Here is a 14,450-nt window from a genome sequence, read left to right on the forward strand (position 1 = left end):
CAGTGTTTCTTTAAACATCTAGTCTAGTTCTGAGTTGTTCAGGACATGGAGGCTGGAGACTGGCTGCATCCACTGCACACACAGGAGAAGGTGCTTTATATCTTTCCTTATTCCCTCAGAAGTTGCCCCAGGATCATGTAGGACATTAGGGAGAAGCTGCTGAGCCAGTGTGATAAATAGCTCCCCTGGTATATGACAGGCCATTTATGAAGGAGTCGGAGTCGGTCCTGATAAAATTCAGGAGTCAGAGTTGGAGCTGCGGCTTACCGACTCCACAGCCCTGCAGTTGTTACCCTTGTTTTACTTCCTTTCAATCCTCTACCCCTCCCTGGCGGCACAACATGTAAACCACCCCTGTGTTGTCTTCAGTACTTTGCCAGCAGAGACACCATGTCAGAGAGCTCCTCTGAGCTAGCTTTTGTGTGCTCAGCTCTTGGGCGCAGTGACCAATACCAGCCAACTGGCTACTGTGCCCACCACCTTTTCTTTTTGACTCTCATGGGCTTTAGTCTATGTGAGGTCTAGGACCTTGTCCTCACTGTTTTGGATCAAGTACCAGTTAACCTTTCACTTGATCTTATAAAATATCATGGACTTGATTGTGTGTATAGGACTTGAGCTTCACAAAGATGAAAGGGTGTCAGCTCTTGAAGTTTTTCCAGACAGAGTTGCATCTTCCCAAATCAGTGATGCTTATTTTTGAATAGTTTTTGACAATTTTTTTTTTGTCCAAATTCTGGCTTTTTAAAGGCGGGGAAGAAAAAGTAAAAAAGCACAACAACTAAAATTGGCATCTTAATTTCTATAGACGACAAAGACAACCTATAGGACAGATATATACACCTCCCCTCATGTCTATATGCTATTATCTTCCTGCTTTTCCTTGGGGCTTTTTATGCCACTCCCCAGAAAAAGTAATACAAACTGCCTTTTCAATCAGGCTGCTGAAAGGTGTTGTGTCCCAGATTTACATTATAGTGACTGCAGAATCAGTGTAAGATACTGTACATTCACAGAGTAATGTCGTCAGATAAGCTTATTTTATACATTTATAAATATTCTTGGTTTCTGTAACTATGCTCTATGAAAGCTATTTATTATTCATAAAGTGCTCCTCTAAAGAGTTCAGAAAGAAATGATGCTGGGAGCCCCAATAGGTTTTTCATGTCCATGTCACAATAAATCATTTACCTTTCTTTGCTTGGCTTCGTTACTTTGTTTTGTAACCAAAGTATTACACATTTTTGCAATTGGACGCAATCCATTTGTTTTCGGTATGAAACGTAACCTGGAAACCAAAGGGGTGTTCTTTTGCTGCTGCAGATTTTCTATTTCATCAGTCGACATTAAACGTAGTTTCAGATTTGTCATAAGTTTCCTTAAAAAAGTACAAGACATAATAGCAGAAAACCCAAAGACCAGAGCTTCAGTGGCAAGATTCGTAGAGCTAAACTGACCTACTAAAAGGGACTTCAGCTCCTATAATACGATACAGACACAAGGGGAGGGGGGGGTATGTATTGTGCTGTTTTCTACTAAAATTCTCTTTGTTGCCCTTGGGAACAAATCACAGCTCAGCTTTTATTTTACCAGAGCAATGTGAATAATATAGGAAATAAAAGCTTTGCTGTGATTAGTTGTTATTGGCAAATAGCTTGAAAAATCTCCCAAAAAAAAGTCATGATATGAATTCTGAGGGACTCCCTGCATCATTATTCATTATGACGCAATGAGCTCACAAACAGCTGCACACTACTTATCCGACACAACAGAGTCATTTCAATAAGAAGTAGAAGTAGCTGAGAAGTGGAAGCGCATTATAGGGACCAGTCTGTCCGATCCCTGAACTGAGGACTGCTGTTATATTCGTTATAGCGTTGATTGCCTGAGTGGCTACATGGCTAAAAAAAATTTTTTTATCTCATCGTTACTTCGTTGAATCTATGGCGAGGAGATAAACACACAGTGGCCAGGGACCCTCACAAACGAAAACTTCCTCGCGATTAACCCTTTCCATCCCAGCAGCGGCGCTGCCAATCCAAATTGGCTGCCACAGGCAGCCAAATACTGTATACAGAAAAAGAAATATCAACTGCACACATTTAGATTGGAGTATACCATAATATTGCTGCCATCCTCACTCATACTCAGGTTACAACACGGTTTATTCTCTGTACATAGAACTTGTATACCTTGTTGATAAAGGTCATGCTGACCGAAACGTCCAGCAATATTATGGTATACTGAAAACATGCTTTGTGCACCATACTACCCGTGTTGATAACTGTTTAAAACTCTAAATGCAAAAATAAAACCCAAAAACATAAATTACTAACCCATTAATGACGGCATCACTGGAGAGGTCCACCTCCTACTCCCATTGGACAGGAAACAGGATACAGGAAATCCCTGGATCTTTAAAAGAAGTAAACTTACCTCCTTTCGTCATTTATTTAGCAAGGACCTAGGAGCCAAGCTCACATATATTATTATTAATTATTACTATATCACAATATTATTTATAATATATATATACACACATATATATACACACACACAATATATGCAATATATACAAGGGCAGGATTTAGGCGGGGTGCCGTCACGGGCTCAAAGAAAAGAAATTACAGGGTTAGTAATTTATGTTTTCTCTCCTCGCCCTATGACGGCACCCCTGGAGAATAGAATAGGAATATAGCAGCCTGGGGGGGGGGGGGGGGGGGGGACTACAGCCTGCAATACTCTGCGACCGAATGTCAAATCCTCCGTAGAAGATAATTGTAATCTATAGTGTTTGAAAAACGTGTGTGGTGTGCTCCATGTTGCTGTTTTACAAATTTGGTCAATGGAAACAGCTGCCCTTTCTGCCCATGAGGTCGCTACTGCTCTAGTTGAATGAGCTCTAAACCCCAGTGGTGTTGTCGTGTCTTTAGCCTTATAGCATTCTCCAATTGCTTGTTTGACCCATCTGGCTATTGTCTGTGTAGAGGCTGCTCTACCCTTACTAATATCCTTTCAAGGAAAGACTAAGTTATTACTCAAGCGCCATCCTTCTGTAACTTTTAGATAGTGTAGAATAGCTCTACTAACATCAAGACTATGGAAAGATGTTTCACGTTCATTAGCTGGTGTGCTGCAAAATGATGGTAACACTACTTCTTGAGATCTATGGAAGTCAGTAACTACTTTCGGTAAGAAAGCTGGGTCAGGAGAAAGTATTATTCTATCATCTCTAATGGTCATGTAAGGGGTTTGTATAGAAAAAGCCCTGATTTCACTAACCCTTTGTGCTGAAGTTATGGCTAAGAGAAAGGCTAATTTATATGATAGAAACTTCATATTGCAATCCGTAATGGGTTCAAAGGGGTGAGTTGTAAGGCCATTTAAAACTAGATTCAGATCCCAGGGAGGAATATTAGACTTAACCATGGGACATAACCTGCTGGCTGCTTTAACAAATCTCTTAATCCATTTGTGTTCTGCTAGCTTGTAGTCATAGAGGGCACTGAGGGCAGAGATCTGTACTTTCATGGTGCTGGGTCTAAGGTTCTTGTTTAGACACTCCTGAAGAAATTGTAGAATTAAAGGAATGTCCGGGGCAGCCAGCACATTAACAGGTTTATTTACGTATCTGCAAAAAGCTTTCCAAGTACGTAAGTATATAGCGGAGGTAACTCTCTTTCTGCTGGCAAGCAAAGTGGTGATGACTTCAGATGAAAGACCTCTGTCTATCAGCAACTGCCTTTCAAGTGCCATGCAGTCATGTGCAGATTCTGAACTTGTGGATAGAAGACTGGGCCCTGGCTGAGTAGATCTGCTCTGTCTGGTAGTATCCATGGGTCCGTCAGGGACATCTTCCTGAGCCAAGAAAACCAGACCCTTCTTGGCCAGAAGAGAGCTATTAATATTGCTTGGGCCCTGTCCTGTCTGATCTTCCTGACCACTCTCGGAATAAGTCTTATGGGCAGGAACGCATACAGTAGGCCCGTGTTCCAAGGTTGAGTTAACGCGTCCAAGGCCATGGGCATGTCAGCCGGGCAGAGGGAGAAGAACTTGAGAACCTTCCTGTTTGCTCGAGAGGCGAAGAGGTCTATCTCCGGAGATCCCCACAGACTGCAGATTTGGAGAAAAACTTTCTGAGAAAGTTCCCACTCCCCTTGGTTTAGGGAGTGTCTGCTGAGGAAATCTGCTTTGACATTTTCTACCCCCTTCAAATGTAGAGCCGAAAGGGACAGACAATGTGGTTCCACTAACCTGAAAAGAAAATGGGCCACTCTCATGAGCTGTATTGACCTTGTGCCTCCCTGGTGGTTGACGTAAGCCACTGCTGACCTGTTGTCTGTTAAGATTCTTACATTTTTGTTTTCTATTAATGGAAGAGCCTGGGATAAGGAGAAGAATATTGCTCTCAACTGTCTCACGTTCTGAGGATCTCTGGCTTCCTCTGGAGTCCACTGTCCCTGGAAGACCTGAGAATCTGAATGGGCTCCCCATCCCCGAGGACTGGTGTCCGTTGGAGAGAAGATTCCTTTCTTTCCACCAAGAAAGAGTGTCTGAGTGTCTGTGGAGATAGAATGAAAGGAGAATCAAGAGACTCAGAGACACCATCCCATTTACCAAGAATCTGAGACTAAAGCACCCTAGAGGGATATTGTGCCCAGGGAACCGCAGGAATGCAATAGCCCCAAAAGTGAGATAGCTTTCCTGAGAGTAGTCAGAGGATTACCCAAAAGTTCCTGTGTTCTAATACAAATACTGGAAATTTTGTGTTCGGGTAAAAAGGACCTTTTAGACCTGGAGTCCAGACAGATCCTCAAGAATTGGCAATACTGAGAGGGAATTTTGTTTGATTTCTCATCATTAATCTCCCAGCCTAAGTTAGACATGATGTCCTCTACTACTCTGATCTGGGCCTGAAGGGAAGTAATTGAGTCACTCACAAGCAAAAAATCATCTAGGTATGGAATAATGATTATATCTTGTTCTTTTACGTGTGCCATTACCTCTGCCATCACTTTAGTAAACACTCTAGGTGCTTGTGAGATACCAAAGGGAAGGGCCTGGTATTGAAAATAACCTTGAGTCTTTGAGCTTTATAGCCACCCTCAAAAACCTTTGGTGGTCTGGGTGAATGGGAATATGATAATACGCATCCCTTAGGTCTAGGGTAGCCATGTAACAATCCTGGGAGAGATTTAAGATGGCTGAGGCAACTGATTCCATCTTAAACCTCTCATAAAGTTAATACCTTGTTGAGAGGTTTAAGATTGATAATGGTTCTGTAAGAACTGTTGGTTTTCTTTACCAAAAACAGAGTGGAGTAAAAACCTCCACCACGTTTGGCCTCTGGAATAGGGATTAGAACTTTTTTATCTAGTAAAGATTGTACTTCTAGTGAAAGGGCTACCTGCTTTTCTGGTTCTGATGATAAATCATTGACTACAAATCTTTCCCCTGGGGAGGACGCAAAGGAAATCTTCAAACCCTGTTTTATTATATCCAAAACAAATGTGCTATTGGAAATACCACACCACTGTGGCTGAAAACATGAAAGGCGACCTCCCACAGGGACCTGGCATCATTGTGAAGGCTTTTTTGTGGTATCTGTACTCTTAAAGAGAAACCCCTTAGATTTTTTAGCGGGTCTCCACTCTTTCTTATTATTATTAGAGCCCCTCTGAGTATTCCTACCTTTTCCCTTGAAGGGGCGACTAGGTTGCTGAGCGATCAGAGGGAAACCCTTCTTTCTGTCTGAAGCTTTTTCTAGAATATTGTCCAAGGCTGGACCAAAAGGCAGGTTGCCTTCGCAAGGGACACTGCATAATTTAGACTTTCGCCTTTCCACTCTTTAAGCCACATAGACCTCCGTGCAGAGTTAGATAGAGGGGCTGAACGAGCGGAAAGTTTAAGGGCGTCAGCAGAAGCTTCAGAGACAAAGGACATGGCTTTTTCTAAGGTCTCAAAGGGTTTAAGGAGCTCATCACTAGGAGTTCCCCTGCTAATCATTTCTTTAAGTTCAGACAACCATACTTCCAAGGCTCTTGAGACTGAAGTGGCAGCTACCAAGGGCTTAAACATAGCAGTAGACGCCTCCCAATCCTTCTTTAGGTAAATCTCTGCCCGTTTGTCCATAGGGTCTTTCAGAGAGGCACAGTCCTCAAACGGTAGAGCATTATGCTTGACAATCTTGGCTACCGGAGGATCTATCTTGGGAGCGCTGCCTCAAGAGCTAGATTCTTCCTGGTCAAACGGGTATTTTAACTTAAAAGCAGCTGGCACAAAGAATTTCCTATCCGGGTTAGACCACTCATGTTTGATTAAGGTCTTGATATTCTGGTGGATAGGGAAGACTAGGCGTTTCTTAGGAGCCAGACCTCCAAACATTCGATCTTGTATGGTCTGGGTTTCAGGAGTCTCCTCTATGCCCATAGTCTCTCTTACTGCCTTGATTAAAGTGTCAACAAAATCGACAGTAGGTGATGGATCAGTTACCACCTCTTCTGAGCCCTCCATGCCCGATGTGCCTAGATCCTCTGCATCAGTGCCAAGGGACTGGTCCTCCTCTTCTCCAAAAGGAGGATGGAGGCTGAGATACAGATCTGCTAGGACCAGGCTCTTCTAGCTCAAAAATTGGTGGGACTGTTGGATTTGGCAGAGGCAGAACTGGAGCTGGCATAGGGGCTATTGGCGGGACCGGCATAGGAGCCTGAGATGTGGAGGGCAGGGCTTGAAAAGGCATGGAAGCCTAGAATTAAAGCAAAAAACTTCGCTTATTATGTATACTTTTTCTCTTTTTTAAAACAAAAAAGAGACCTACCCTAATTTCCTTTTTTATGATGTTCCTCATATTACGCACAAATGAAGGTCCCTGATCCTCCAATACTCTATTCATACAGCTACCACAAAGCACTTTATTGTAGGAGCTACTTAAACGTTTTCTACAAACTGGGCATTCCTTGTTTCTAGACCCGCCTAAAAATAAAACAAAATATATGATTGTTATGGATAAAAAATAAGCTGGTTGGGGAGCATCCCCTCTTACCCACTGCATAGTCCTGGAGCCTGAGTCGCAGGTGGAGCAGTTTCAGTAGATTTAGCGCCTTCAGCCTCCATAGTGATCCGCACAGCGATTCAGGAGGGTCAAATACAGCGGATACAGCGGTATAAGCACCAGGAAGCCGCTCGTGGAAGAGAGCAGACGAAGCACCCAGAGACTGAGCACTCCTCCTGGCGTCTTTACAGCACCTTTGAAACTGGCGCCTAGAGTCCATGTGACCGTCTGGCTCCGCCTCCTGCACCGCGTGCTGATTCGGCGTCACCCTCCCGGCGCTCCACCTGAGCAGGCACAGACCCCGGAAGTTGCACACGGCCGGCAGAGCAACCCCCTCCCCAGTACCTCCGGCTACTCATGCCGCAGCGCGCACGAGCACAGCGCTGCAGTCCGGAGCACCAGCCGCACCGAGGAGAGCCAGGGGAGCCCCGAGGACCTGTCTTCCTGAGGTGTTGGGGGGGGGTGGGGAGTGGGGGAGAGACCAGACTAGGAGGCTGCTCCACCATCAGAGTCTGATGCCGCCGGGAAGCCGGTAAGGTATTACCTGGTAACCCCCAATCCTTCTTTATCCAGGGTTGGGAAGGGAGAAAGAAGCCCTTCCAGCTCCTGCTCCCATAGGGACAGGAAACAAAAACTGACGAGAGGAGGGAAGTTTACTTCTTTTAAAGATCCAGGGATTTTCTGTATCCTGTTTCCTGTCCAATGGGAGAAGGAGGTGGACCTCTCCAGGGGTGCCGTCATAGGGCGAGGAGAGAAAAAAATTATGGCAATCTAAATGTTTGCAGTTGATATGTCTTTTTCTATGCCGATTTTGTTCAACTGGCACCACCCCTAAGAGTGTGCACAGACATATTGGTACCTTGAAATACTGTATACAGACAGCAAAGTGATCAGTGATGGTGATCACTTACAGTAAATAGTAAGAGGATGCAATGGTGTGACATACTATCACAGTGATCAGTCACATATTTTCAAAATACAGCACAAGATCTGTGCTGTATTTTTCTTTTCCCTCACTGTAGTTGCTTTGTGAAATGAGAGAAAGAGCTACTGTACTATGCAAATCCTGTGCTGTAATACTGTGAAAAAACACCAATATATCCTATTTTTTTTCTCCCCAGTAATTGAGGTTACTAGCTGCAGTTTACCGCCAGATCACCTGAAAAAAAATTTTTTCTAGTACTTGCGTTACACTTTTTGTTATTAGTAGCATTCAAACCTCTTACATACACTTTAGAAATTAACTGGTCACTAAAAAAAAATAACCAGTTTTTGAAAATTTGATAATTTGCTGATAAATTTCTAAACCCTGTAACACCCCCCCCCCTTAGTAACTAATTTATGTAGTATGACCTTTTTTTTAAAAGTAGAGAATTTTGTAAAATGATAATTTTTCATATTTTGATACTTCTACTATTCACAAAAAAACCCACAAACGCTAGTGACCATAATTTTGACACTACAGTACAATATCTCACAAAAAAACTCGAACTCTCAGAATCACTAGCATAAGTTAAAGTACTGCAAAGTTATTACAATATAGAGATGGGTCAGATTCTGAAAAGTAGCTAATAATAAATAATTATGATGTAAAGTTTAGTTCAGGATATACAGCCAGTTTACAGACCGTACCACGGATATATTACTCTGACCTAAACGTTGGGACTAAGAAAGTATTTAAAAAAAAAAGACTGTCTAATAAAACATTTCATGATGTGCAAAATTCATATATATTATGTCTATATACAAAAACCAAACAAAAAACGCAACAGAAACGTAAAGGTTTATCATAAAGAAAAAATGTGGTAGAACTAAGAAGGTGGATATAAACTGGTTTAAGGGTGCCTTCACACATGACGAATTCGCAGCGAGATCCGCTGCGGATCCCTGCCCTGTAAAGTATATGGGCAGACATACTGGCAGTGAGATGTCCAGATGTGGGGAGACTTCCCCGTTAACCCCCGGCCGGCCAGAGCATATACATTAGCTGCTCCCTGATCCAGCTTGCTTCCGGGGTTCGCAGGTGCACGTCCCACTCAGCCAAACAGTGTGCTGCCCCAACGCAGCACACTGATTGGCTGAGCGGGACGTGCACCTGGGAACCCCCGAAGCAAGCCAGATCGTGGAGCAGCTAATGTATATGCTCTAGCCGGGGGATAACGGGGCGGTCTCCCGACATACTGGCAGTGGGATGTTCATCCCGCTGTAAGTATGTCTGCCCATAGACTTTACAGGGCAGGGATCCACAGCGAGAAATCTGCTGCGGATCAGTCATGTGTGAAGGCACTCTAAACAACAAATGAACACAAACCTTAAAAGGGATACACTGGGCAAGGACCTTTTTGGAGGTATACCCAGGGATGGGTTGTTTGAAAATAATAAAGCATACTTACCTCCCTGGCTCCTGCACCTCCATCTTACTGTTCTATCACGCTGGTCAGCTACTTCCAGGTCTGCTGGTCCGCCCAGCTAGTCAGCAGCTGAGTTGGTATACTTCTAGCGTACAGGTAAAAAGTTCAAAGTCAACAGAGACTACAGGTAGAATTTAAACATTTGTCATGTATAACATAATATCCTGAAAAGCGCTGTTCAAAATATTCACTGTGTTAAAAAGGAATTTTCACACTCCTACCGTATTCCTATGCTCTGAAGCTGTCTCCAGATGCACTTTCTATAAAAGAACAGTCTATTTTTCTGAAAGCTGGTTTCAGTGATATAATAAAATGCTTTCAACAGCTGTATAACATAGGTATCCATAAGCCAATATAAGAATTTAGAAAGATTTCTCTCTCGCAGTAAGTGCTCTGATGCCGGAACAAAATGATGCTCTATAATTGAAAAACAAAACAAAAAACAAACTAAGAATTATACCTAAACAAACAGAAAAAAATAACAGCATTTTCACTGTGTTCTTACACGAGCGATAATAAATGTGAAACGTTATACAGAGTGGCTCAACTATATATACACTTTATGGCTATGTGCACACACTGTAAGAGACCGGCCATTCCGTCACGGAATGGCCAGTCTCTGAAAAAATCATTCCGGACGGTACTGCAGTAGTGGCCGGATGATCCTTTCGGACGCAGGGTTCTGATGCGTGCTCGCATGAGAACTCCCCACTGACAGGGTTTTCTGCGTCCGCTATTCACTGTGCCGCAAACATGTCAGTTGTTTGCGGCACAACTAGGGATCCTAGCCGGAGATTATACCATGTGTATACGCTCCCTCCGGGATCCCATAGACGGAGAGGTAATGTATATTTTTGTAATAATCACGGCCGTTGTAGTGAACATAGCCTAAGGCTAGGTTCACACTGCGTTTTCAGCATCCGTTTAACGCATCCGTTTTTTGCAAAAAACGCATGAAAAACGGATTGCAAAAAACGAATTCATTTGTGTGCATCCGTTTTTCTATTGACTTCCATTATAAAAAAAAACGGATCCGTTTTTTTTTGACGGACCAAAACGGACAAAAAAACGTTGCTGACCCTATTTTTCTGGACGTTAAAAAAAACGGATCCGTTAAACGGATGCTGAAAACGCAGTGTGAACCTAGCCTAACAGAGGTTATCTAAGGCCTTTTTTAGAATCTGAAAATAATTACGGTCGCATTGATACTGGGCCTCATTTAGGGCTGGGTAATTAACCAACCTGATCTACTGCAGGCTTATTTAATGCTTGGTTTTTTTCACGCTTATAGGCACTGCCTGGGATGGAGCCACCTGCTAGCCAAAAGGAGGCAGCACACAGAGACTGTAGAGGAGAAGGGCATCCCCTCATAATGCTGAGATTCCCTGCTTGTACAGGGTTTCCCACCCAAAAGCAGAAAGGTTCTGCTTTTGGGGGGGTTCTTTGAAATGCCCAGCCCTCTGCAGGGGATGTCACTGTAGCATCCTGTGCAGAAGGCAAGTAATAAAGCAGCAGGGACAGGGCAGTCATCTGGAGGGGGTTATGTATGTAGGCAGGGTCTGGGAAGATGAATTGCAGCAGGGGTCCTATACCTGTCAGCCTCCAGAGCTCTGCACCCTGTACCAGAGCTCACATACCCCGTATCTAGTAAAGCTAAATTATTTTCCATATTAAAGACACCTTCAGAAAAATCAAACCTACAGCACATTTTTGTGTCAGCAACAAACTAACAAACTATAAACCCACATATTTTGGAACGGGGGGGGGGGGGGGGGGGCATATCAGGAAACTGTAAAAACATATGTTATCAGGGTACCCTGTCAGAGGGTGACCGGAACCATTTAAAAAGGGTAAAACCTGACATATGATTCCCTTTAACTTACTTTTGTTTAGCCGCAACCACGAACAGTCTTTTACTCTTATCTTGTGCATTAGTTCTGACAAGGAAATCCTTTCAAACTTGACAGATTTAATCAGCATTTTTACAGTTCTGAAGAAGCAACACTTGTTGTGACTAGAGCCCCACAAACTTTCTGGCACTACTATATGAAGACATTCTCTAACAAAGGTATAGACTTGCCAGACACTGTTATGTTGCTTAAGTAAATGAGATAGTTCATCTTCACGCATTGTGTGATGTACTTTCATGGGAACGCTAGTTTCTGCATCATCCACTGAGTGTGTGCTGCTTGATTTGCAGTCAGTTGTTTCTGGGTTTGTACTATCCCACTGAGCACACAATAGTTTGGTCATTTTTTTCCCTTGCATATAGTCAGTTCTGTTTCTTGCAATAACTTTGACAGGGCAATGTTTTTTTAACAGTGACATGTATGGACATATTTTGTGGTTTTCTATCAGTTCTCGGAAAATTGCTATCAATTGCCAATAACGTTTGCAAACTTTTTTCTTTCTTTTGCCTTGAGAAGGAGGCTGTGAGTCAAAGTCTTGCTCAAAGACATTGTTATTCATGAAAATCATTTCAATAAGACTTAGGCTGCCTCGGGAGTTACTTTCCAAAGTGTTCAACAAAAAACTTTGCAAAAACCCTTCCTTAGAATCTGGATTTGTGTACAACATTTTACTCAAATCAACAAAAATGTTTGAAGGTGAAGTTCGATCTGAAGATGTACAAATGGAATTGCAAGCAGTAGGTTTAATCTGAGGCTCAACAAAATCACTTAGAGTGAAGTCCACAGCGGTTGCACTCGAAACCTCTTTCTGGACAGCAGAATGCTTTTTGGGTTCACATTGACTGGTACACTGGCACACCATGTGATCACCTGGTTTTACTGAATGTGCTTTTTTGATCAATTTACCAGATGTGTCAAGGTCAGTGTGTTTTAGTTCTGTTTTACTTCTTTTGGCAGGAACATCACATAAGTCAACATGAGAAGGTCTTTTTGTGAGCCTGTTATCAGTGGTATGCTTGTCCATGTTATCCAGATGTTTTAGTGGTCCATTGCTGAAATGGCTCTCTTCTGTATCTGTCATAATCTTCATTTGTGCTTTTACTTTAACATTTTTCTGACCAATTTTCTTCCTTAATGTAGTCATCTTTATTGAGCATGATTGCGACATAAAAGAATGTGTCTTAATATACCGAGATAAAACATTGCCTTTATAAACAGAATTATCTTGTTTAGGCCAAGGAGATGAAAGCATTCCCTCTTTGGTCAAATTATATATAGGCTGACCACACACCTGATAGCAACAATGAGGTGGCACCTTCATGAAAAGTGAACAGTTTTCCAGTAAGTGCATCATAACATCATCTCCCACCCTACTCAGAAGGGTTTCCCAGAGGATACTGGTGCTAATGGTTGCCGTGGTTGGATTTGGAGAAAAACTGCAAATATTTGGGGCAAACTGAACACGTAATGAACTTTTTTCAGCAACTAGACCATATCCAAATGCTAGAACATTCTTCTTGTTCTTTTCACAAATACGTTGAATTACCCGAGCTACAACTTCTCTTTGAGTTGATAACTAAAAAAAAAAAAAAAAAAATTGAAAAATTACCATCAGATACTTTCATTTAAAGGGGTTATCCAGTGCTACAAAAACATGGCCACTTTCTTTCAGAGACAACACGACTTGTCTCCAGTTCAGGTGCGGTTTGCAATTAAGCTCCATTCACTTCAATGGAACTGAGCAGCAACTTTTCTATATGTGCATACAATTTCGGGATATCGCAGGGATCAGTCTTGGGTCCAGGGTTGTGGAGTCAGAAAAAAAAAATGTACCGACTCCACCTTTAAGAGAATGCTTTTAAAATTTTATAATTGAGTTTTCATAAGAATTTTACAGGGGGAGCCATTTTATAAGGGGAATACACAGGGGGGAGCAATCTATAAGGGAAATATACAGGGGGGAGCCATCTATAGGGGGAATATACAGGGGGGGCATCTATAAGGGAAATATACAGGAAGGAGCCATCTATAAGGGAAATATACAGGGGGGAGCCATCTTATAAGGGGAATATACAGGGGGGAGCCATCTTATAAGGGGAATATACAGGGGGGAGCCATCTATACGGGAAATATACAGGGGGGAGCAATCTTATAAGGGGAATATACAGGGGGAGCCATCTATAAGGGGAATATACAGGGGGAGCCATCTTATAAGGGAAATATACAGGGGCGAGCTGTCTATAAGGGGAATATACAGGGGGAGCCGTCTATAAGGGGAATATATAGGGGGGCATTTATAAGGGAAATATACAGGGGGAGCCATCTATAAGGGAAATATACAGGGGGGAGCCGTCTATAAGGGGAATATACAGGGGGGAGCCGTCTATAGGGGGAATATACAGGGGGGAGCCATCTTATAAGGGGAATATACAGGGGGGAGCCATCTCTAAGGGGAATAAACAGGGGGCATCTATAAGGAGCGAATATACAGGCGGGGTGGCATCTATAAGGAGGGAATATACAGGCGGGGGGGCATCTATAAAGGAGGATAACACAGGGGTTGCCATCTATAAGGGGTATAATACAGGGGGCCATCTATAGGGGGGACAAGACCGGGGGCATATATTATAAGGGGATCACATAGTGTCAGCCTGCCCACTAAACAAGGGCGTAAAGGGGCCAATACAGATGTGCAGTTTGTATAGAGATGAGGATGGTGCCAGAGTAAGGAGCCTAATATGTCTGTCTGGCAGATTCTGTGGCTTTGTGGCTCAAAAAAACGCTCATAACGGCCCAGGGCAGATGGAAAAGATGATGAAAAGGGAAGAACTCTAATCAGAGAAGACGTCCCCTGTGAGTCACCTCATGTAACTGCACTGTGATGTATATAGCGTATAGAACCTGTGTAGAGCTGGGGCTACCTTTATATGACTGTATGAGGTGATCTGTCTACAGTGGATTTAGTTAGTATGCCGTGGTGTTATTTGTTGCTTGGTAATCCAGTACTGTGTTTTATTGGATTTCGTATACTGGATTTAGGGTATATTCACACGAACGGGCTCGCAGCGAGATTCTCGC

The 14,450-nt window shown here is 42.9% G+C and overlaps 1 protein-coding gene across 4 annotated transcripts in view; it reads right to left on the bottom strand.

The window, feature by feature from the left end:
* Positions 1 to 14,450, bottom strand: part of TERT (telomerase reverse transcriptase) — a 49,199-nt gene that overhangs the window by 32,733 nt on the left and 2,016 nt on the right. For all 4 annotated transcript variants that reach the window (XM_069958535.1, XM_069958536.1, XM_069958534.1 and 1 more), the window contains exons 2-4: positions 11,346 to 12,948; positions 9,684 to 9,879; positions 1,192 to 1,378 (exon numbers count right to left, since the gene is read on the bottom strand). In XM_069958535.1, the coding sequence (XP_069814636.1) occupies positions 1,192 to 1,378; positions 9,684 to 9,879; positions 11,346 to 12,948 (1,986 nt within the window). The remainder of the gene's footprint in view (positions 1 to 1,191; positions 1,379 to 9,683; positions 9,880 to 11,345; positions 12,949 to 14,450) is intronic.

This window comes from Dendropsophus ebraccatus, chromosome 2 (assembly GCF_027789765.1).
Source record: "Dendropsophus ebraccatus isolate aDenEbr1 chromosome 2, aDenEbr1.pat, whole genome shotgun sequence".
Lineage (NCBI taxonomy): Eukaryota > Metazoa > Chordata > Amphibia > Anura > Hylidae > Dendropsophus > Dendropsophus ebraccatus.